The sequence below is a fragment of the Strongyloides ratti genome, scaffold srae_chrx_scaffold0000004, assembly GCF_001040885.1.
Source record: "Strongyloides ratti genome assembly S_ratti_ED321, scaffold srae_chrx_scaffold0000004".
Lineage (NCBI taxonomy): Eukaryota > Metazoa > Nematoda > Chromadorea > Rhabditida > Strongyloididae > Strongyloides > Strongyloides ratti.
The window spans coordinates 219,723-246,179 of NW_020171512.1; the positions used below are offsets into that span (position 1 = coordinate 219,723).

The following is a 26,457-nucleotide window of genomic DNA, read 5'->3' on the forward strand; positions in this document are numbered from 1 at the left end:
AAAATCTAATATGTTATATCAATCAACAAATTTTCCTTTTATATATATAAATTTTACGATAATAGTTAACTTATATTAAAAGTTTACACTTAGTCATTAAATCATGTTATATAATATGCCATTCATTCAATTAATAAATTCAATCAAAAGCATTATTTGTATGCTTATTCTAACTTCTAATAATTATCTTATTCTACTTTAAATTTATCAAACATTAAATACTACTAAATTAATACAAAATTACTAAAAAAAAAGGTAAATATTTTTTTTTAAAAATATATATTTTTAATATTGTCTTGTATAATACACAATTAAAAAAAATTTAAATATTAAAATTGTTTTTGTTTTTTTTTTTATTTCTATTTTTTAAAAAAAAAAGTAATCTTTAAGAAATAAATTGTAATTATATATATGTTGTTTATAAAAGGTAATATTTTTTTTAATAAAAATAATGATTAATTTATTTTTAATATATTAATATTTTAACAACTACAAAACTATTTAAGTATTACTTTCGTTTTTAAAAGTAATTTCAAATACTTTGTAATATTATATGTAAAGCCAATTAAATATATACTTATTAATATAAAAAAAAATTTTATTCTAATTTATTGATAAAAAAACTAAAAATATATATTGGTTTCATCTACTAACAATTTTTAACATTTTTATTTTAAAAATAAAAATTTTTATATAATGTGATAATATTTCCGGATATTTAGATATTATTTCTATAAAATATATATCAAGCACCACTTAGTATTTCTTTATCATATATATATTCTATTTTAGCTATTTTTTTAGAAAAAAAGAATAAGAAAAAAATTTTAATATATTTTTTTAGTCCAAATAGTTATATATAGTGGCAATTTATATAATTTACCATTAAAAAACTATTAAAAATGCGCTGATTTTAGAGATATCAGGCTAAAAAAAAATATTTTTTTTATCTATTTTTCTTATGTCTAAAATAAGTATTGCCTATAGGAATATTTAAATATTAATCTATATCTAACTGTACTTTTTTTTTTTTTTTGAAATATATATATTTCATAATTTTTTTGTCAATCAAATGTCTTATTAGTAATGCCATCTTTATCTTTCTTAATCAAATATTTTTATTTTTATAATAATTTTTTTATCTTATAAATGATATTTAAAACTTTTATTATTTTATATATTTTATATTATATTATTATTCATATAATGGTGTCTTTCTTCTTTCGTTAGTAAAAGCATGTAATTAACAATTTATCTATTTCTAATTTTTTTTTTTTGAATAATATTATAATTAAAATATTATGTCTTAAAATTGAATAAAATAAATTTAATATTATTATTTTTAATGAATGATTTAAAAATTTTTTAGAACATTAAATGTATAAAAATATACATAGATATTTTTTTTAATATTCTTTATAAAAATTATTCTTTCAATTGATTCTATTATCAAAGATATAATATATAATATATATTAATTTTTGATTTTATTTAATCATATTTTCTAAATGGTTGTAAGTTATTTAGAAAAAAAGTATTTTTTTTTTCTTAATAAATTAATTTAGTTAACTGGTGATTATACACAACTTCAAATAATAAATTTAAAATGTGATTCAGATGGAAGTTTTGGTTTTGGGATTGTTGGTGGAACAAGTACTGGAGTTGTTATTAAAACAATTATTCCTGGAAGCGTTGCTGATAAAGTATGTTTTATTATTCTAACTGTAAAAAATTTTTACAATGAAAAGATTTAGTTAAGTGAAAATAAATTTAATTTATTACTTCTACTTTAGTTTTGTTATATTTTAGAGATCTAACAAATGAAGAATTTTTAAAGCTTTATTATCAATTTTTTTCATATACTCAAGTATATATATTTTATGCCCTTTACAATGACTACTATTTTACTAAATTTTTATTTTATATTAATATAAAAAATTATTAAAATAAAATTTAAAAAGAAATTTTTTTTATTCCCTTTTTTATTCATATTTTATATTAAAAAAATTTTTTCTTTTTTTTTGATGTAGAACACGTTTTAAAAAGCTTATTTTAACTATCGTTAAGTGCATCTACATTTTTTTTAAGAAAACGGCTTAAAGATAAAACATTTTGATAACGTACAATATTTATATTATCTAAAAATTCTTATGAGTAAAAGAACGTAGAATAAATAGAATTTTTGTTTTCAAAATATTTTTAAATATTTTATGTTTTTATTACTTTTACAAACAATATTTACGATTATAATGCCATGGTAGTTATTTTAATTAAACCAAAAAAAAAATTTTTTTTTCTTCTTGTAATTTTTATAAAAATTAATGACAGTCAGAACTTTTATTTTTCTACATAATATTATTTTATTTTAATTTTTACGATAATATATATATATATATATATATATATATAATATTTAATATAAAAAATTGTTTTTTTATATTTTATTTACCAAATAGTTAATACAACTTTATATATTCATATTTTTAAAATTTATTTGATATCCTTTTAATATAAAAATAATTAATGAATATTTTATTGTCTTCCTGTAGGTGAAAAAAAAAAATTTTTTTTTTTATCTTTGTAAAAATAATATTAAATAAAACTAAGTATAGTAATATTAAAAATGACAATTTCATTTGACTAGATTTTTTTTTAAATAAAAAATTTAAAATTACTTTTATGCCATTAAATTATTGTATTTTGCATAAAACTTTATTTAGGATAAACGTCTATGCCCTGGAGACCATATTCTGAAAATTAGTAATATCAATGTTCATGGTATGAGTAGCCAACAAGTAGCAACATTGCTTCGCCAACAAAATGATGTTGTTCAATTAGTTGTTGGACGATCTATATCTTCCACAGTAGTAGCTGATAATTTACAAAAGGAAGAAAGTATTGAACAAAGTCCAGGTAAAAAAATATGTCATTTTTTTTTGTTTTAATTCATTATACTAATGAATATGATTAAAACCTAAAAAATGAAAAAAAAAAGATTCGTAAATAGTCAAATAATTTTAATTATTATTAATACTAAAAAGCAATTAATTATGCTAAACTATTTATTAACATTTCAACTATTCTTTAGTTGATAACAATTTATTAACTTGTACGATATTTTTTACATTAGACACTTGAGAAATAGTTCAATAAGTACTTATACGATTTTTTAATATGCCAAAGTTTTAATGACATATCTACATATATTTTATTTTCTTAACAAAATTTATATAATGCATATTTATGTGTATATATTAAGAGGGTAAGCTACCCTCTCAATACTAACATCTTTTATCATCAGGAGTTATATATATATATATATTTAAAATTTTTTTTTCCTAAATTGGCTAACTCAAATTTATTGTGTGCCTCTATTTAATATTAGTTAGTATTTCGCATAAATTATCGCTTTTCATTTTCTAACTAATTCAATTTATATTCCGTTGCTTCTTGCTTTGTCTATTTTATGATTCTTTTTACAAATTTACATTTTTGATAAATAAATGTGCCTTACTTTTATATCAATTTTTTTTTTCTTTTTCTAGATATTTGGACAATGCCTACAAAATCTGTTATATTTGGTACATCTTTAGAAAATGAAATTAACAATCGATTAGCATTGGTAAATAAATATAATAATAACAAAATAGATAATAAATATATTACAAATACAAATAATACATTAATATCACCTTCTAATGATTCTTCTTCAATTTCTCATTTAAAAAATGAAAGTAAAAATTTACAATCAACAAATGTAGGGAATCATGATATGACAGTAATTGAAGAAGAGGAACAATCAGATATTAATAAAACATCATATAATCAATCATCATCATCTCAGTTAAAAAATGATAATATATATTCATTAACAGATATAACAACTAGTAATAATAAAATAAAGAATCTTGACAACTTATCACCTGCACAAGGGATGAATATTTGTAAAAATAAAAATGATATATCTTATAACACTAGTGCAAATCTTTCATTAAATGAAGGATGTAAAAGTAAAGTTGAAGAGGATAATAAAACAAGCAGAATAAATAACATTGAAACTTTTTCATACCAAAAATTAAAGCTCAGTGCTGAAGATGAGAAAACATTAGCAGGGAAGAATATTGCTAGTCATATTTTTAAATTGCTTGGAGACTCAGATGTTAAAGCTAATACAATTAGTAAAAAGCTTCCATCAAAAGTAAGTTTAAAAAATCATTAAATTATTTTTGTTAAATAAATGTTTTCTTGACATTTTTTTATTTTATTTTTATTTAAGGCTATGAAATATTTCCATCGAGATCAATGGATTGTAGGACAATATGAAGAAGTTGAAGTAGAAATTGAAAGAAATCCTGTATCAGGTTTAGGTATTACTGTTGCTGGATATGTTCATCGTGAAGGTAATTTTATTTTTCTTCCTATTTTTAAAAACAAATTAATATTCATTATAAACAAATGTTATGAATTATTGATGTGTTTAATAATTTTAAAAAAAAAAGTCAAATATTTATTAAATAGATCTAATACAACATACATTTTTTTTTATTAAAAAATTTTTACACAAATACTTTGATTATTAATCCATGAACTTCATAATTTATAAATTTTAACAAAAAAAAATTGTTATACTTTATTTTTCTTAACAATGTTATCTGAATTTACTGAGAATGCCTGAAAGTATATTGAAATATTAATTTAATTACGAGATAAGCTTTAATAATATTTCTATAAAATTTTTTTACAATTCATTTATTCATATTTATTATTCTTACAATATAAAATGACGGTTTAAATTGATAAATACATAGTTATAACTAAATTTTTATAAAACAAATTATATGGTTTTAAATATTTAGTTTTCCTAAACTTTATATTATATTAACACCATATTTAGATAGCAATTCTTGTTCTATAATCATATTTCAAATTTTGCCATAATAAAATAAATTACAAGTTTTGCTTTTAAGCATATTTTAAAAAGCAACAGACTCAACAAGTTTTCACTTTTGGCTTCAAATTAGTTTTGAAGTATATAAATTATAAACTTAAAAAGTTAAATTTTTTTAAACTAAAAATTTTTTGTCCTAAAATAAAAAAAATATTATATTTTTTACATATTTATTTTAGAAGAGATAAATGGTGTATTTGTTAAGTCATTGGTGAAAGATTCAAGTGCAGCTATTTCAAAGAAAATAAAAGTACATGATTTAATAGCTATTGTTAACGGTGTTGACTGTCAAAATTTATCACATGCTGAATCAGTAAAACTTTTAGTAAATAGTGGTCCAATAGTAAAATTAAAATTAATACGTTTTTCACAAGAATCACCACAAGCTAAGTGCCTTAAAATGTTACAAGAACAAGTAAGTATAAAATTTTCTTTTTTTTTTTCTTTATTATTATCTATGTATGTATTTATATTTTTTTTTTATTTTATAGGAAAACAATGCTAAAATGGCAGATATTCAAGCAAATTTAATAAAAGCTAAAAGCTATTGGCAAGAAAGATTAGGAACAGATTTTGAAATACTCACTGTTACATTAATACCAGATAAATATGATGATGGTGGTTTGGGAATTTCAATTGAAGGTACTGTTGATGTTATTGATGGAAACCAATTATGTCCACATCATTATATTGAATGTTTAAGAAAAGATGGCCCAGCTGCTAAATCGGGATGTCTTAAAGCTGGTGATGAGTTACTTCAATTAAATGATAAAATTTTATATGGTGAATCACATATTACAGTTAGAAAAGTAATAGGAAAAATTAGAAATGAATATAAGGCAAGTTATTTAGTTGTTGCAAGGAAAGCTATATTATCATATGAGTATGATAAATTACTATCTGGTTGCCTTCCTGAAGCATATAATCTATTAGCTAATTTAAATGATGATCAAATTGTTAAAGCAAAATCAGAGACACAATTATTAAAATTTAATGAAAATGAATTTTCTGTTAGGCCTGCCTTAATAAGGTCGCAATCATTGCAATATACATCAGGTTTAGCTATTTGGAATTGTGTTCCATTAATTGTAACAATAAATAAAGATTCTAAAGGTTTAGGATTTTCTATATGTGATTATCATGATCCAGGACATCCTAATGAATCATTTATAGTTATTAGAAGTTTAGTACCTGGTGGTGCTGCACAAGCAGATGGTAGAATTGTTCCAGGAGATAGATTAATGTTTGTTAATAGTGAAGATTTATCAAATTGTTCTTTAGTTAAAGCTGTTGAAATATTAAAATCAGCACCTTATGGTCCAGTTAGATTAGGAATAGCCAAACCAGTGCCTGTTGAATATTCATCATATAAAATCAATCATTTACCATTAATATCAAGAAGTGAAAGATTACTTGCTAAAAGTAATTCACCAAGAGTTGGTAGAAGATCATATAAAAAACATTCTTTATTTGATAATAATAATATGAAATTAAATGCTGTTAGTTGTGATGATGTTAATACACCAGATTATCATTCAAGAACATGTTCTACCCCACAATATTATACTTATTCAGATTATTATGATCGTTTATATTCTGGACGTTATGGGTATCATTTAGATGATAATAAATTTTCATTAGGAAGTTCACCTTCTTCATCAAGATCTATATCACCATGTTTTTCTCCTAGTACACGTGGATCATTATATGAAAATGAATGTTATCTACCACCAACATTAGAAAGAACAATAAAAATTTTAAAAGGTCCAACTCCATTGGGAATAATTTTTGATGCTGAAGTTGATAAATCTATAAATGGTTGTGTTGTAAAATATATCCATCATAAAATGGCTATAGCACGAGATGGAAGAATACAAGTAGGAGATTATATAGTAAGAATAAATTCAGAAAAATTTCGTAATGCTACATCAGGTCAAGCAAAAATAATGTTAAAAAGATTAAATTATATTGGAAATCAAGTAACGTAAGTTTATTGTAAAAAAAAATCAAAATCAAATATTTTTTATTTTATCAAAATTACATTTTTATAAACATTTATCATATTTTGTATAGTCTATATCAATCATCTTTTATTGTTTATACTTAAAAAAGATTTTAAAGTTTTATTATTCCTAAAAGCTGCCTTTTTTTATTATACCACACTATCTAAAAAATATTTTGAACAAAAATGTTAACCAACTCATTTGTAAAAATTGTACTATTTATATTTATATATAAATTAAAAAAATAATTTTTTTTTATTATATCTAAAATAAACTTATATGAAACATTTTTTTTATATTTTAATTTATTTTTTTAAGGATAACTTATATAACATCTGCGGATGCTAAATTGTGGAAAGAAAAATATGGTCAAGAGGTGGATAATCGAATACCAATGATAAATAGATTGTCTCCAAAGTAAGTTTTTAAAATAATTTTAATTTTACTATTAAATAAATTCGTTTTAAACATATTTTTAAAATATTTTTATTTTAGAGTATTTCCAAAATTCTATCAATCTCCATTTATGAATAATAATAAAGAGCTAAATAATTTTTGCGCAACGGAAACTAATAGTGTAACATCTATAATTTCTGACAGCCAATTTGATATAACTAAAAGTGAATGCCAAAATATACCATCTGTCATGTCAAATAGTTCATTAAATAAGATTATTACTACAGTAGATAATTCTAAGAATTTTTTAAATAATTCTAAAAATTGCAAAGATATTTTCTTACTGAATAATTTAAATGATACAGTTGGAGATAATAATTTATTTATTAATAACAATTTTAACAATATGAATTATCTTAACAATAGTTGTATATCAAAATTTGCCGATAATTTAGTATTAAATATAATTAATGCAAGTTAAAAAAAAACACAAAAAAATAATACATAAAAAATTTTTTTTTATAGGAAATATTTGATATTACAAATAATTATCCAATAAAAAATGATGAAGTAACATCACCACTTTCTCAAAAATCAAATGATTTTGATTTAGATTATGAAATTTCAGTATTAACAAAAACATATGATAAAGCAAATCATGTTATACAAGAATTACGCCGTGATTATAGTTTATCATATATAGAAAGTGGAACATCATTTAATTCATTAAAAGAAATAATCTCATCTTCAGAAATTGGTGAAACAACATCACCAATAAATAATATTGGATCTCCAACATCACAATTGTCTAATCTTTCTATTGGAGTTGTCCCATCCAATCAAAAACAATCATTTACAGAAAATTTATATAAAAATTACATTGAAAGTTTTACCAATAATTCAATTACAACATCAAATGTAAGTGTTTACCTAGTCAAGAAAATTTTTATAAATTTAAAATTTTTCTTTTAAAAATATATTTTCACTTGAAATGTTATAATTATTTAATAAAAATATATATTTATATATATATATATATATATATATATATATGTATATATGTAAATAGAAAAAAAAATATATATATATATGTATATATATATATACATATATAACAATGAAACCAAAAAGAAGTATAAAATTTGTATATAATTTGTATTATATATATAATATTAATTTAAGACATCTATAAGAAGCATTTTTCATTACTTTTGTCAATTTTGAAAAAAAAATTTATTAACTTTCACTTTTTAAAATTAAAATAGATTATTATTTTTTTAGATTAATGTTATGCTTCTTAAAACTCAATTAATAATATTATTTTAGATATTTTTATGGTTGTTTAATTTCAAGATGTTTTGCCATGTATAATTAAATAGCTCCATATCTTGTTCGTTTTTATATTAAAATGATATACTACTAGATGTGAAATAGCATCTTTTATATAATATATATATATATATAAAAAATTATTTTAAAATAATTTATAAATATTCTTTAAAAATTAATACACATATATATTTTTTTTCTCTTTTAATATATATTAATAAATATAAATTTTTTTTAGAGTATTAATAAGATAGATGAAGGAGATATTATGTCAAATTATGAGAAAAATACTGGAGATATAAAAAATGTTTTAAATGATGAAAAAGATATTTCTATTTCCTTAGAGAAAAAAACTTCTTTATCAACACAGTCACCTATTGAGAATGAAATAAGAACATTAAAAGATGATGTAAATATTTATAAAAATGTTGATGAGATGTCAGAACAATTTGATGGTACTAATAAAAACATAGATGATAATGTTACATTTACAATTGAAATTAATGTTAGACATGATGAAAAAGGTAAGAACCTAATGTTAAATAAAAATATTTTATCTAATTTTACTATTTCATCTACATCTTTAGAACCATTAATTAGTACCACTGATAGAAGCATAAACAATTCTATTCAATCTTTTTTAATAAATGATAAAGTAGTTGGGAGTGAAAATAAAAATAATATAACATATTTACCAGAAAATGAAAATTGTAACATGAATAAAGAAATAAATCTTGAGAAACAAAATATGATTTTATCAAATATTACTGAATTCGATAATAAAGGAAGCGAAAATTTAATCAATGATTCTAAAAAGCTTGTAAATTTTTTAATACATATATATATATATATTTTTTTTTATAATTATTTTTTTATAGAGTACCAATCAATTAATGCGTTCAAGATTTTGGGGACCACCACGTAATGTTATATTATGTAAAGAACCAAATAAATCATTTGGAATTAGTATTGTTGGAGGTAAAATTGAAGTTTCACAACAAGGAAATAGCCCAAATGCAGCTAATACTGTATCAGGAATTTTTATTAAATCAGTTCTACCAGATAGTCCAGCTGGTAACTCAAATGCTTTAAACATGGGGGATCGTATTTTAAGTGTTAATGATATTGATTTAAGAGATGCAACTCATGAATATGCCGTTAAAGTTATTAAAAATGCAATTAATCCAGTAAAATTTTGTGTTCAATCACTACAAACATTCTCACCACAAAATGTAATAATTAATCATCTTTTCTTAATAATAATTTATTTTTTAGTTCAAAAATCGGCTTAATGCTTCAATGAATAAAGAGCTTATTCTTCATAATCCTTCAGAAGAAGCATCAACAAATGATGATGTAATATTTAAACAAATTGGAAAAACACAAAATCCTCAAACAAGTACAATAAAAAGTACAAAATTAATTGAAACACCAAAAAATAGTATAACAACATTTAAATTAAGAGAAAAAGATTCAGCTGCTTCTCTTGATAAATTACCATCAGATTTGGAGGAAGAAGATATTTTTGGTTATACAAATGATAAGATATGTCGAAAGTATAAAGATTTACCTGGAAAACCAATAATAATAAGAATAAAAAATATACCAACAGGAGGTATTGACTTATCATTATCAGAAACAAATGAAGATAATACAAAAAAGTCAATATTTATTATGGGAATAACTTCACCATCACCATTATCATTGGAGAATGGTGATGAATTATTAGAAATAAATGGTCATGTTTTATTACAAATGAATAGAAAACAAGCTCAAGAAAAAATTCAACAATGTATGAAAGATGCTGAATTATCATTAATAATATTAAGATATAAAGAATCTTCAACAAATGATAAACCTCAAGATAATGAGTCACAATATATTTGTGATACTATGGAAAAACGTAAAATTTCAAGTTCTAATTTTAAAGGTAAGTATATTATAAAATAAATTTATCTACACATATATATGTATATATCAAACATTATTTTTTTTATTCTTATTTTAAAATATTTATACTTTAAATAATATAGATATAAAAAGTACATTGTGATAAATTCTACTATATCGTTTTTTTTTTTAAAAAATATTTTACCACTACACCTTGTACATTATAATAATTGTTATTTGTTATACTATATTTATAATAACTTTATATTTATGTTAGAAATCTTTTTTTTTTTTATTAGTTAGGATAAAAAAATTAGTTTGTAGTTTTTTTTTAATAGAATAAAAATTATTATTGTTTTAGTAAGTTTTTTAGTCATATAATCATTAAATAAATGTAATTTATACATATTTTATAATGTATTAATTATTATTTCTTTTAAATAATTATATTTATAAAAAAAATACACTAAATTTATAATGTAAGCTTCAATTATCTGTTAAAGAAATTCTAGAAAAAGAAAATTAAAATTTTTTTTTTCCATAATATTTAAATAGTATTATGTTTATAGATAAAAATTAAACAAAACAATTAGATTAAAATTATTAGAAGTTATCAAATTTTTTTGTTTATTCTGAAAAATAAAATTATGTGTACTTTTTAGTTACACTTTTATAGAAAATGAATCTTAGAAAAATATAGAAAAAAAAAGATATAATTTTATTATCAGTAGTATATATCTTAATATATTTATTTTGATTTTTGTAATATGAAGAATACTATAAAAAATATTTTTTTTATTATAAGAATTTATTAAGATATTTTAGAGATAAAGATGTTTAAGTAACAAACATTTTTAGAATAAAATTCTTTTATATCATATATATGTATATTATATATATAATATTTTTTTTCCATTATAATAATAAATTTTAAATATTTTTCTTTATTTACTATCATTTTTACGAATGTTATTCTTTTTTTTTAATTAACATGTTATATAAATTTAACATAACATTAGAAAGAAATTATAGTTACAATTTTTTTTAAATATTAAATTAAGTTAAATCAAAAATTACTTTTTATTTTTATTTCCTTAAAGTTACTAGAAAAATTTTATCGTTTTTTTTTCCATTTAAAAAAAAGGTACATTTAAATGCTTATCCTTTTTATAATATTAAGATGGAATGAAATATTTAAAATAGCTTTTTTGAGCTTTTTATAATTTAAATTATATATATGAATTCTATCTCACGCTTAGTTATAATTTATTTATATCTATGACGTTTATAAAACTCTTTAAGCAAATTTATGAAGTACAAGAGATAGAGAAAGAATTTTCTTATTTCCTAAATTAATTTAAGCTCATTTTTCATCGAATTTTCTATCATTTTTTTTTAATATTAAATTAGCATACAGCTATAAAATGAAAAATTTATTATAACATCAAGTGAATGACTGTGATATTTTTATGCGCTATTTATTATTAAATCTTAAAAGCATTTATAATTATTCAACATATAATTTTTTTAAAATAACATTTATAATATAACAACTTGTTTTTTTTTAGTAATATAATACTTAAAAGTAATATATATATTATTTTTTTTTTTGGATCTATAAAACTTTAGATATTATTTGGTTGACTGTACCTTTTAAAAATTACATAATAAATTTTTATTTTAAAAAAATTACCAAAAATTATATCTATTTGCAACTTGTTTGTATAAATATATTAAAATACTTGATAATACTTAGAAAAATAAAAAATATTATTATAGTTTTTTAAAAGTACAAATATAATAGTTTTAATAACTTTTAATAGTTTTTTTTTTGTAATATTTAATAAGGAAATAAACATAATTATAAATAATATTTTTAATTAAATGATATCATTTCAAATTTAATGTCTTCCTAATTTTATAAGTAAAATAAAAAAATATATATATATATATCTAAAATTGATCTTTTATGTATTTGTCAATTACAATTTTTAATTATTTTAGTTAAAAATTTTCTTATAATATATATGTATATATATATTCTCATTATGTTTCAAGTTGATAAAAGGGATACGATATTGAAAAGATGTTTTAAAATATTTATGACTCTCTTTGTAATAATTTTTATACTTCTTAAAACTTTTAATAGCTACGGTTAAGTGTATCTTAAAATTTCTCTATTTGACATAAAAGAATTTCTTACTCTTTTTTTTTTTTAAATCACACTTAAGTATGGAAAAGTTTTCATTAATTTTGTATTGTTCACAGTTAATAAAATATTATATTAATTATCTTAAAATTTTACTCTACTTTATTAATAAGGGTAATTGATATCGTTATTAGGCTTTTTATCACTGTCTCTTTTAATTTATATTTTTAAAAATAATAAATTTAATATTTGTTAATATATGGAGGGTATTTTGAGGCACATTTATTAAAGTATCATGTGCTAAATTTTCCAGTAACTATACATTACCGTTACTAATTATTTCTTTTTATTAATAGTTTGTTTAGAAGTATATTACTTAAAGTAATATAAAATAGCTTTTTATTTATAGGAAAGTAATATAGTTATTCAGTAATATTATAATCTTTATTTTTAAAAGTGCACAACAGTAAATATTTTTACCAAAAATATATATTTTAATTATTTGAGTAATACTATTAAAAAAAATAAAAACTACATTTTAATTGTTTACATTTTTTTATAATTTAAATATATATAGTAATAAAATATTATTTACAATATGTAGTGATATAACTATTGGATAATCGATCTAATTTATTTTTATATTAATAAAATTATTATAAATTTAATTTTTTTTTAATCTAAGTTTTACATCTAATTTACTAATTGTTATATCCTTAAATTTATTTATCATACTAAATTAAGTACTTTTTCTTAAGAATATATTCTTTATATATCAAAAACATTAATTCCAATTATTTTTTTCTATACTAACATTTTTCTTTTTACTTAAAAATTTGTAGATTCAATTTTGTTAAGAAAAAAAAAATATATATATATATATATATGTATTAACAGAACGTTATTTAAATATAATAAAGAATGGGTTTTTAAAATATTTATACTATATGTTTTTTATACTTATTGAGAATGTTACAATTTTTAAAAAAATTTTTTTTTAAATGTATAATGAAATATAAGAAGAATATATTTACTTTGTCAATATCATAGTTATATTCTTATTTTACTTTTTTTTTAAAGATATCCATATTTGCAGATATAAAAATTTGAATTTAGTGTACTCAATGTCTAGGCTATTACACATATTTTCAACATCATTTATGGTTGAAAGTAATGAAATATGTTTGATATAAAATGATGCAATTTGATAAAATAGAATATGAAAAATGTTTTAGTGAAATAAACTTTTCATTGCATTTATTCAAAATTTAAAAGGATTTTTCTAAATTTTATAAACAAACATTTCCTTTTTTATCATATATAATTTTCACTATTATACATTTTTTTTAAGAAATATTCATACTTCAATTATAAAAATACTTTTAACAATTAGTTTTATATTAGTTAGAAAATTTTATAAAGTCGTCAAATTTCATTATTATATATACATATGATATTTATTGAGAATAAATTTAGATTGTTTATTTGTAACATATATTTTTTTTAAATAGTATTCATTATTTTGACACTAAAATAATAACAAATAAAATATTAATACATCTAGTTTTACTGAAATTATATTTCTTTTTTTTTTTATTATATTATAAAAAGCAAAACTTTCTGTATTTATAAAAATAAAATCTTTTAATAAAAGATATTTTTTTTTCTCTGAAAACTTTTTAACTGTTGCCTATAATCATGATATAATTTATATTTCTTTTAAGTTTTTATCATAAGTTTCTATTTCCTATTCAAATCCAATTGCCACACATATTTTTAATTCACATAGCGCTGATAACAATTTAATTATTATTATTTTAATGAATATAAATATATGTTTGAATAAATATATATCATGATATAAAGTTTATAAATAGTTATTATAACAAATAATAAAATTTATATACTTTGAAAGTCTAAAAAATAGAATCGTAATTTTATATAAATATTATTATATCTTTTATCTAATTATTATTGTTTCGTTATCTTTTAATCTTCGTTTGTTATTTTTTTTTAATAAATGTTTTTTTTTTCCTATTACAATCAAAAATATTTTTAAAAAATTTTTACTTAGTAATAATTTTTTTTTATTATTAATATTTATTTTTTTTTTAGAATCACAGCAACCTTATATACAATCAAATATATCTAATTTAAAATCTGAAGACAATTTGTTAACAAAAGATAGTATTAGTAGTAAAATGGCAGAAAAGCATGCTTCTATTGAGACGGGTAAGGAAACGTTAATTGAAATAGACAAAGATGGCAAAGGATTAGGTTTAAGTATTGTTGGTGGTTCTGATACAGTATTAGGTACTGTTGTTATACATGAAGTTTATACTGATGGTGCTGCTGCAATGGATGGTAGACTTAAACCTGGAGATCAAGTACTTGAAGTTAATGATATATCATTAAGAGGTGTTAGTCATGATCATGCTATTTCTTTGTTACGACGTACACCATCCAGAGTTCGTTTATTAATATATCGTGATGTTAATCTTCAACATAGTTTACTGGATCCAACACAAATTTATAATATTTTTAATGTTGAACTTACAAAAAAACCTGGTCGCGGCTTAGGAATATCTATTGTTGGTCGCAAAAATGAACCTGGAGTATATGTTTCTGAAATTGTATCCGGTGGAGCTGCTGAACAGGATGGAAGATTAATGCAAGGTGATCAAATTCTTGCAGTTAATAATCAAGATGTAACATCATTAATGCAAGAAGAATTGGCAACACTTCTAAAGGTTTGTTTTTCTTTTTTTTTTTATCAAAATATAAATTATTTTTTTTATAGACTTGTAATGGAGTCGTAAATCTTAAAATTGGAAGATGGAAACTTACAGAAACAACTAACAGAGTACATGCAGCAACACCTCCAACATATGGTGTTGCTAAAAATAATAAACCTAAACAAAGTAATGAGTGTAAAAAAGAAGAAAAAAAGCCATCAGATAATAGTAATTATTTTGTTAATCATAATGAAAGAAATGATGTCCCACCCCCATGTCCACCATCAAGAAATAATATTGTAAATGTTCCATTAAATGATGAAAATAATCAACTTTCTCCTATTATTCATAAAGATTTATCACCTGTAACTGAAGAACCAAGTAGTTGTGTTGAGGGTAAATTAATTATTGAAGAAGATGACAATAAACCAATACAATTACTTTCAAATGTTCATGAAGAAGGAAGTGAAGATTTATTAATTGAACTTAAAAAAATTCCCGATCAACAACTTGGAATGGGAATTGGTAAAAGATCTCGTGGAATTTTAGTAACATCATTACAACCAGGAAGTACTGCAGCAGAAAAATTAAAAGTTGGTGATAGACTTATGGCTGTTAATGGTCAAAAAGTTACTGATCAGGTATGTTATTTTTTTTTAATATTTTTTTATAAAAAATTAAATATTTATTTAGTTATCTGCTGTAACATTTGTTAAAGCTAGCGGAGAGCGTTTGTTCTTACAAATTGCTAGACCTAAACGTTAATTTTATATGAAAAAGTTTTTTTTTTCCAAAGGATAAAAAAAACAAGAATATTTAACAAGATTTACAAAGTTACTATTCAAATCATCTTAATACCACTTAAAACCTACATTCTCTTTACAAAATATGCAATTTTTTTATTAACACCATGAAAATGTGCGCACTAATTCGTGAAATTTTTACAGTTTATTTACAACAAAGTTTGCAGTTATATTTTTTTATAATGAATATATTTTCTAATCTTTATGACTTATTTTTAAGTTAATTAATATTTAACTTTCAAATGGTATATAATAACAAAATAATATTGTTTTTTTATATGAATATATTAATTAAAAATTTTTTTTAACATAAAATTGAAAATTATTTTTATTAAACTTTAATGTTTAGTATGATTATTTATGAAAAAATTGAAACACTTATATATCTATTTTCATACAAATACATCATATTTTAATATTAAAATTGTGTTTTCCGTCTTTTTATTAATTAGTTTTTACCATTTTTTTTTGGTACAGGATTCCATGGGTCACTTTTTTCTAAGTGTTCAACAAAACATTCACGAATTTCATTGAATGACTCAACACAGAAAAGATAATCCATGTAATTTGTTGGGACACCATCATGAGCTGAACAATACTCAAGACATTTTCCAGAGACACCTTTAGATGCACAACATTTAGTATGATCTTTACGTGTTGAAGCACAATCCCACATTTGTCCTACAGTTGGTCCTCTTTCAGTACATGTTGAAAGGTAATTAAGAATCTAAAAAATATTATAAATATTTTTTATTATTAAAACATACATTAGCTTGTGAAATAGCACTAAAATCACAAAATCTTTCAACACATTCTTTATCAGCATTTTTTAATTGACTACAACAACTTTTTAATTTTTCATTTGCAGTTACGGCAAAAATTGAAGATATTTGCAAAAATATAGTACCAATAATAATAATGAATTTCATTTTTACAATATTAAAATAAAATTTAAATAACTTTAAAAAGTATTAATTTTATTTCATTTATATTCATTTCAAATGACCTACTACCTTATTTTACACCATCTGATTACTTGTAATCTTATAATCTAATTTAGGTATCATCATTGTAATTGATAATGAAAAGATAATAAATTTAATTATAATACATTAGATAATTTAACTTTTTTTTTTAAATACAATTATATAATGACATTGCCTTAAAATAGTATAAATTAATTTACACTAGCAATAAATATTTTATAGCAATATGAAAAAAGGTTAACTAAAAAAAATTTTTACTTTATTAAAGTAAATTATTTAACATTTTAATATTTTAATTAAATGACATAAATAAAATTTTTCCAACATTTTGATAATTGTTTGTTCTATTTAATAAATTAAGTATCTTTTTTCATTACAATCTTTTCTTATATTTACCGTTTTAGCTATAATTTATATATTATATATTGTTGTTTTTTTTTAAAAATAACATTATTGTTTTTTTTTTTCTCTAAAACAAATGGTTTTGTTAAATTTTTTTTTCTTCAATGTATTTTTATAAAAATAAACGTTTATGGTTATAAATATGTATTTAAAAAAGTGTGATGAAATAATAATTATTACATATTTTGAAAAATATTTATGAAAAATAAATCAAAGGTTAATGTTTTGGTATAACATTTCAAATAATTATTAAAACACGATTTAATTAGCTATTATTACTTGTATCTGTGAAAAGAAATTTTATAAAATTGATTTTAAAGGTATTATTGTAGTTATGGCAACAACACACAATAATTGTATCATAAAAGAATTATAAATGTATAGTTTTTATTAAAAATTTTAAGATAAAAGAATATTTTTATTTGAAAATGAGTTTAAAATGGGTTGGAGCTTTATGGGATCCATCAGCTAAAATTTCAACACGAGCATCACTTGTTGTATTGTCAGATGTTTTAGGAGATGGAGATTATAAACTTTTACTTGTTGATATGAGTCAAAATTTACCAAAATTAAAAATGTTTAAAGGAATTAATCCTGTAGCTGAATCTGCTTTAACAAGTCATCCTACAGGTCTAGTTTCATTTTACAATAGTATGGTATGTTTTATTTTATATGTATATATTATATTAAAAATGAACAAAAATTTTAAGACAAATCCACCAACACCATGTATTGGATTATCAACTGGGAATAGTGTATTAATTTATAGAAGTCTTAAACCTTTTTATAAATTTACACTTCCCTCTCAAGAAATAAATTCTATAGAGGAAGCATTATGGAATGGTATTAGAGAAAAAAATATTACAGTGGAACAATTTATTGAAGGTATTGAACGATTACGAGAAACAATACCATTTGATGAATTAACACCTCAAACACAAAAATTATATCTTTTAGATGATATTGAAGATAAAAGATTATATGCTGAAAGTCAAGTAAAAAACCCATTAACTTTTCATTCAATTATTACATGTTTACAAACAATTAAACAAAATGGTACAGATGATACTGACATTGATGTATTGATAATCGGAACAGAGCACAAACAAATTATTTTTGTAGATACACAAGCTTTTATCGTTTTGAAAATTATTACAATACCAGGGACACCTGCTCGTATTCAATGTGATGGTAAGTAATATTAAAATAATTAAAATAAAAAAAGAAGTTTCGTTTCACATTTATTTAAATTAAATAGATAATTTTTAATTCATTCAATTTTTTTTTACCATTGAAAATAATTTATGTTATAATATAGTATTTATTAGTTATATAATTAATTATTACTTTTAGTACTTGATAGCCATCATATAATTTTAGAAATTCAGAAAATTATTTTTTTTTTTTTATAAAACATGTTTGATAATTTTTATAATATCGTTGTATAAAATTAACTGAGCATATTATAAGACGTCTTGATAAGGTATATTTGTTAACATTTTATTATGCTAAATTTATAAATATTTGTATAAATAAATTAATAGATGTATAAGTAATTTTTTTTAAATAAAATTATTTTAAATTTGTTTAAAAATAAATAATTTTAATTAAACTATTAATTAATAAAATATATGAAAAATATTTCGTAGTAATATTGATATATTAAATTATATTACTACATATAGATAGTAAATAAAAGTGTTACAAAGCTAAATAATTTTAAAAATAATATTATTAAAAAACTTAATCAATAGTTATGAATAAAAATTTTTTAGGTGGATATGACATTGATTGTAAATTATTTATTTTAACAAGAGATAATGAAGTATATTGCTTAAAAAAAGTTGGAGCTATTTTTTCATGTAAATTAATGATAAACTTAAAAAAAACATGTTCCTGGTTTATAAAAGATAAAAATAAACTTGCTTTTTCAACAATTGATGATATAATACATATTTATTCTTTAAAAGGTAAATATTTATATGAAATTAAACCAGAAGCACCTATTATTAATATAGAACCATTTTATTATCAATCAAAACAATATTGGGGAATTTTAGTTGCTGTTAAAGGTGAAGTTAGATTATATATTGAAAATGTTGTTGTTGATAGAATGAAAATTGATTCGGATATATCATGGATTAAATATGGTAAAATGGGAAGAGAAAATGGTGTATTAACAATTGTTACAAGAAATGGTGGTTTAATGGTTAAAATTTTTAGAAGAACAGCTACATTAGATGAGATTGGTGGTATAAAATTACAATCAACACCAATTCAAAAAATAGTTATACCTAAAAAAACAAAGGCATTTGTTAATCAAAGTTTACGTGAAAGAGAAAATCCAATACAAATGCATAAAATATATCAAAGAGATTTATTTATGTTAAAACATTATATAACAAAAAGTTATGCTGAATTACAAGGTTCACATCTTGGATCAGAAACATATACAAAAGAGTCAAATAATGTTGAGATGAATGTTGAAGTAAATGGTTTTGGACCAGAATTTAGATTAATTATTAATATAACATCAACAAAAAAAACTATAATTAAAAATTTAGCAATTATTATTTTGGGTAATAATGAAGAATATGCCATTCAAAATTGTATTATTCCAATATGTTCATTAGTTCCTAATTTTACACATTCTTATACAACATTAATAAAATCAATCTACCAAAACACTGGATCTGGAAGTGATATAAAAATTTTATTAGTAGATGCAAATAAAAATGAATTATTTATTAGTGGTAATAAAAAACAACAAAATGAAGAAAAAAATGGAACAAGACCCATTACAACAACTGTTATAACAATGCCCGTTGATGAGGGAGATATTTTAGATTAATTACCATTATAAATTTAAAAAAAAAACATCTATATGCAAAATTATTAATCTTTTTCATAATATTAATAAAAAAATTTTTTATTTATTATATTATACTAATTTTCATGAAATATATTTAAAAAAAATTTTAATAATTAATTTATTAAGAAGTTTATTAAAAATATTTTGTTTATTTATTTAATATAGTTTAATTAAAAATAATTTATTTCCTGATGTTATTATTTTACCCTTGAGTGTATTTATCTATTAATTATCTTCAAAATTTCTTGTTAACTATTTTTGAAATTATATTTAAATATATATATGCTTATTTAGAAAAATCTTTCTTGATTTTATAGATCGACAAAATGTATTAGCAATTTGTGCAAGTATATGGTTCTGCATAATTAAATTTTTCGCCTCACTTCATTTAAAATCTAACTCAGTTTGATACATAATTGTAAAATATTTTTGATTTTTATATATATTTAGTCTTACAAGAAATATTTGATAATTTTACTTCTTAGTAGTCAATTAAATAAATTTTTAAAATAATCTAAATAAATATACTCTTTTGAAATTTATTTTTTCTACATTAAAGGACAATAATCAAGTGTCATTTATTTAAATTAAAAGAATGTTACATTATTTATTTATTATCCTATTATATAACAAGTTCCGGGAAAAAAAAAACCTTTTTAAATTATTAAAGAAAGATATAAGTAAAGTTTTTAATAAAATAATTTTAAAAAAAAATATATCAAAAGACAGGGTTTAATATTTAAAGGACCTTGTTAAAAATTTGTTTTATATTAAAGCTACTTTTTGATAACAAAACACTTTATAATATTTACATTATTCCTTTAATATAATTTATTTAATTGTCTGTTTTTTTTTTCTTATATTATATTGTAATTTATGAAATAAAATTCAAAAGAAAGTTTTATTATACAAAAAAAATTTCTTTTCATATCTTTAATTAATATAAAATTAGAGATTATATTTTGATTTATTATTTTAAAATAATTTATTAATATATAACTTTTAAAATATTTCTATTTACAAGTAATTTCTAATTCTAAATATTCTTTTATCAGTAAGATATAATTTATTTTTATATTCTTATATATTTAAAATTATTACAATCAACATAATATAAATTACATTATTTATTACTTTAATATCTTATATACATATAAAATAGTTTTTAATTGCAACTTTTTTCATAATTTTAAATAACAATTGAAATAATCTTATAGCTTTATCATATTTGACATTGATCAAATATATCAACATGTCTAATTTATAAATAATTATAGTGGCATCATTTTTGTATACTCTTATTAGTGCAATTATGTACATATATATATATATAAATATATATATAGTATATATAAAATTCATGATTTAATTTATAGAATATAGCATTTATATTATTTTTATTAAGCAAAATTCACATTCTTTTCTATAACAAAGTATTAAAATACTATAAATAATAAACAGTAATGTTTGAATATTCACATTACCATTTACAATAACTGCCTTTCAAATAATTATTTTTGCCTTAATTTTATATCTTATTTGTAAAAGTGTAATTGCCCAAAAATATAATGTGTAAATTTTTAAGATAGTGATATTTAAATAAAAAAAAACTTTATAATAAAAATGAATATATAACATTATTAATGTTAATGAAAAAAAAAAATTTTTATTTTGCCTTTTTTAATCGTTTGATAAATTTTTATATCTTGATCACTTCAATACTGTACTCTTTTATCATTTGTTACTTTTTTTATTTGATAATTTTAATACAATATTATTTATTAATGATAAATTTTTTATATTTTTATATTTAATAATTTTTGTAATAAAACAACTCGTCATCTTATAGAGTTACACTATACAAGGTAAAATGCTTGAACATTAAATGTGATAGAGAACTGGGCGGTAAATTGATATTAAATAAGTAATGTTACTTTTTAATATAAAAATATATTTATTGTCATTATTTTAACTTGTTAATTGCAAAGTGAAAGCTCACTATCTTTTCATTTTATTTTAATACCATTTTTATTAAACATTTTCTTTTATTTTAGTTTAACAAATTATAAATTAATTTTTATTTAAAGAAGGAGTGTTTGTTATTTTATATCATTTAAATTTTTACAATATTTTTCTTGTAGAAATTATATTTTATAAAATGTGGATTCCAATAAAAAAAGGAATCAACCAATGGATAATTGGATTAACATTAATCGAAATTTTATTATTTAATATCATAGGTATTATATAATATGATAAATTTTTTTTTAAACTAATTATATTTATAGAAACAAAAGATGATAATCCAATTACTAAAAATTTTAAATGCCGACGAAATGGTTGTTGTGATCAACATGAATGGTGTCGATTTTGGGCATCAGCTGGTGAATGTCATGTTAATAAAAAATGGATGGAAGAAAATTGTCAATTAGCATGTAATGCTTGTAAAACTCAAAGTAAGTTTTAATATATTTCTAACATATATTAATTATAAAAAAAAAATAATTAATTTAATAACAAAAATATTTTAGCACCAAAAGTTACTCCATCAAAAAAAGTGCCTAGTAAAATTCCAGTTCCAGTAAATTTATTACCAAGTAAGCTTATTGCTTTAAAACACATTCCTATAAAAGCACCGATTTCTTTAAATGAACATGATAAAAATATTCCTACAACTAAATTTCTTCCTATTATGTCTGTTAAAGAATTATTATCCAATAAACAAATAGTTATTAATAAATCACTGATAAATTCTAGCACACAAAATTTAGGAAAAAAAAATAGTGCACAAACAAATTTATTATCAAGAGTTGTAACACGTAAACCTCTTACAACACAAATTATATCCCATTTTAATCAACCTTCTTTTATTCCTAGATTACAAAATAATGTAAAATTTCAAAATTCCCTTAATACCTTAAAAAGTAAATCTTTAAATAATGCGCTACATATAAATACTATTTTTACACTTTCCCATCTTACTACTACTACTACTACAATTCCCGAAATATCAAAATTTATTACAACAACAATTCAACCATCACCTATACAAAATTCTTTAAATGGCACACACACTGCACAATCTATTATTTTTCACAATAATGGCAGTAAATTTAACAATAATATATTATCAAATACACCAACAACAACTATAATAGTGACAAAACCATTAATAAAAAAAATTATTACCACACCCACAACAACAAATAAACCTAATTTTAAACAAAATATAAATAATTTTCAAATAGATTCATTAACTACAACCAATATTGAAAGAAAAAACAATTTAACTTCAAATTTACCATTATTAGATAATGATAACGCTGATTTTAAAAATAATGAAAATAATATATTATTAAAAAGTAATATTTCTCAAAATATAACATTACCAAAACTTTTACCAATCAATAATAATATTCCCAATAATTCTTTTATTTTAACTCTAGATAAAGTGCATAATAACAAAACAGTAAATTTAAAAGATAAACCATTAGTTTCTGATAACTTGAAACATACTACTGAATTACCAATAAAAATTGAAACAAAACATGGCAAGCAAAGAATTAATATTAATAAAAGTCAACCTCGTAGTTTTCCTTTACCAATTTCTACAACACCAGCTAGTTCTCATTTAACAGTATTATCTCACAAAATTTTTCAAACAAAAGACACAGCTTTTCCAAAAACAACTTTGCGTCCGGTTATTCAAACAATAAAATCTATTCCAACAAGTTTACAACAAACAACAGTTTCACCAATAAAAAAATCAAAAAATGTTTTAGGTTCAAAAATTGAAATGTGCAAACGTTTGTTAGATGATCCAACAAATATAGCTATAAATATAAGAAAAAATAATCTTATCTTTACTTCTGAAGGTATTATTATAATACATATTATTAATTAAATAATTAATAATTAAAAAAAAAAAAATTATTATTATTTTTTTTTGTTATATTTTAGATAATGATGGTAGGAGAACACTTAGTTTGGATGATGTAATTCGGAGTAACCTCGCTAATGCATGTACTCCACGACTTGATGAATCAAATTGTGAACGAAATCTCTGTTATAATTTATATTTCCGAACAATGGATGGTACTTGTAATAACCTAGAAAAACCACTTCAAGGAGCTTCATATAGACCATATAACAGGTAATATAAAATTATTCATATTACTTTTTTTTAACATATTCATTATCCTATTTAATTTTTTTATCATATGAAACAAATTAATTGTTAAAAAAAAAATTATTTTTTTTTTATAGATTACTACCTCCTGAATATGATGATGGCCTTGGTGCACCAGTATCATCAATAAAAAATGTTAGACCTAGTCCAAGAGAAATTAATAGAATATTATTATCTTCAAAAGCTGTTGTTCATGCAGATGATTATAATAGTTTGTTAATGCAATTTGGACAATTTATATCTCATGATATGGCAAAAACAACATTAGTACCATCAAGTAAATGTCCTGGATGTAGTAATATTGAAGGAAGATGTATGGCAATAAAATTATCACAAAATGAAACAAATGCAAAATTTTTACGTGAAGGTTGTATAAAAATATCAAGATCATCACCTATATGTGGTTCTGGAAGAACAAAACCAAGACAACAATTAAATGAAAATACAGGATATATTGATGGTTCACCTATTTATGGATCAAGTGTTAATGATTTACAAAAATTTAGACAAGGAAAAACAGCATTTTTAAAATTATCAACATTTGGTGGTCAAAAAACATTACCATTTGATCAATCTAGATGTAAAAATGATAAAAGTTGTACTGTTATATTTATTGCTGGTGATAGTCGTGTTAATTTATTTATTGGATTAAGTTCAATTCATATATTATTTACCAGAGAACATAATAGAATTGCTGGAATATTTAAACGTCTTAATCCACATTGGTCTGATGAAAGAATATTTCAAGAGACAAGAAAATTAGTTGGTGCACAAATACAAGCAATTGTTTATAGAGAATATTTACCAAAAATTTTAGGTTCAGCTTTTATGTCAGCAATAGGACCATATAAAGGTTATAATCCAAATGTTGATGCAACAATTGTTAATGAATTTACATCAAGTGCTTTTAGATATGGTCATGGTATGATTCAAGAAACATTTCCAAGACTTGGTGAAAATTTTAAAAATATATCATTTGGTTCATATAATTTTGTTAAAGGAACATTAAATTCACAATTATTAGTTAAACAAGGTGGTATAGATCCAATATTAAGAGGAATGATGTTTACAAAATTAAAAAGACCACAAAGATTAACAAGTGTTATTACAGAAAATATGTTTGAATCAACAGATTTAGGAAGTATAAATATTCAACGAGGACGTGATCATGGTTTACCATCATATAATAAATTTAGAGAATTATGTGGTTTAAAACATGCTAAAACATTTGAAGATATTTCAAATGAAATATTATCTCCATTTACAAGAAGTAAATTGCAAAAAATGTATGGTTCAATAAATAATATTGATTTATTTGTTGGTGCCATTTTAGAAGATCCTGTTCTCCAAGGTCTTGTTGGTCCAACTATAACATGTATTATAGGACCACAATTTAAACGTTCAAGAGATGGTGATAGATTTTATTATGAAAATCCTGGTATTTTTACACCAAATCAATTAAAAGAAATAAGAAAATCTTCTTTTTCAAGAATTCTATGTGATAATGGTGATAATATGAATCTTGTTACAAAAGAAGCATTTAGAATATCATCACTGACTTCTTGTTCACAAATTCCTCAAATGGATCTCTCAAAATGGAAAGAATAAGAAAATATTTTTTTTTATGTTTGATAATACATATAGGATAAGATTTTTTTATTTCGACAATTTAAACCGTAAATTAAAACTTTTTTTTTATAAACATTACAATTTAAAATACAAATGCTATCTTATAAACTATTGTGAATAATATAT

The 26,457-nt window shown here is 20.5% G+C and overlaps 4 protein-coding genes across 4 annotated transcripts; 3 read left to right on the plus strand and 1 right to left on the minus strand.

The window, feature by feature from the left end:
• Nucleotides 1-1,508: 1,508 nt before the first annotated feature.
• SRAE_X000204700 (InaD-like protein) lies at nucleotides 1,509-16,215 on the plus strand (the record flags this gene model as incomplete). The annotated part of the gene is made up of 17 exons (XM_024643374.1): nucleotides 1,509-1,514; nucleotides 1,566-1,703; nucleotides 2,721-2,913; nucleotides 3,546-4,198; nucleotides 4,277-4,400; nucleotides 5,128-5,363; nucleotides 5,440-6,932; nucleotides 7,270-7,368; nucleotides 7,447-7,819; nucleotides 7,873-8,265; nucleotides 8,915-9,200; nucleotides 9,264-9,496; nucleotides 9,555-9,908; nucleotides 9,952-10,606; nucleotides 14,831-15,465; nucleotides 15,516-16,091; nucleotides 16,144-16,215. The coding sequence occupies 17 exons, from the start codon at nucleotides 1,509-1,511 to the stop codon at nucleotides 16,213-16,215; spliced, it is 6,519 nt and encodes a 2,172-aa protein (XP_024499518.1).
• A 486-nt stretch (nucleotides 16,216-16,701) lies between these two features.
• Nucleotides 16,702-17,182, minus strand: SRAE_X000204800 (Domain of unknown function DB domain-containing protein; the record flags this gene model as incomplete). The annotated part of the gene is made up of 2 exons (XM_024643385.1): nucleotides 16,702-16,980; nucleotides 17,021-17,182. The coding sequence occupies 2 exons, from the start codon at nucleotides 17,180-17,182 to the stop codon at nucleotides 16,702-16,704; spliced, it is 441 nt and encodes a 146-aa protein (XP_024499519.1).
• Nucleotides 17,183-18,069: 887 nt separating this feature from the next.
• Nucleotides 18,070-20,492, plus strand: SRAE_X000204900 (Bardet-Biedl syndrome 1 ortholog; the record flags this gene model as incomplete). The annotated part of the gene is made up of 3 exons (XM_024643396.1): nucleotides 18,070-18,297; nucleotides 18,352-18,832; nucleotides 19,417-20,492. 3 exons carry the CDS (start codon nucleotides 18,070-18,072, stop codon nucleotides 20,490-20,492), a joined length of 1,785 nt encoding a protein of 594 aa, XP_024499520.1.
• Nucleotides 20,493-22,671: 2,179 nt separating this feature from the next.
• On the plus strand, nucleotides 22,672-26,310 carry SRAE_X000205000 (Peroxidasin-like protein; the record flags this gene model as incomplete). Its single annotated transcript, XM_024643407.1, has 6 exons — nucleotides 22,672-22,753; nucleotides 22,802-22,969; nucleotides 23,045-23,110; nucleotides 23,960-24,388; nucleotides 24,474-24,666; nucleotides 24,780-26,310. The coding sequence occupies 6 exons, from the start codon at nucleotides 22,672-22,674 to the stop codon at nucleotides 26,308-26,310; spliced, it is 2,469 nt and encodes an 822-aa protein (XP_024499521.1).
• Nucleotides 26,311-26,457: the final 147 nt, after the last annotated feature.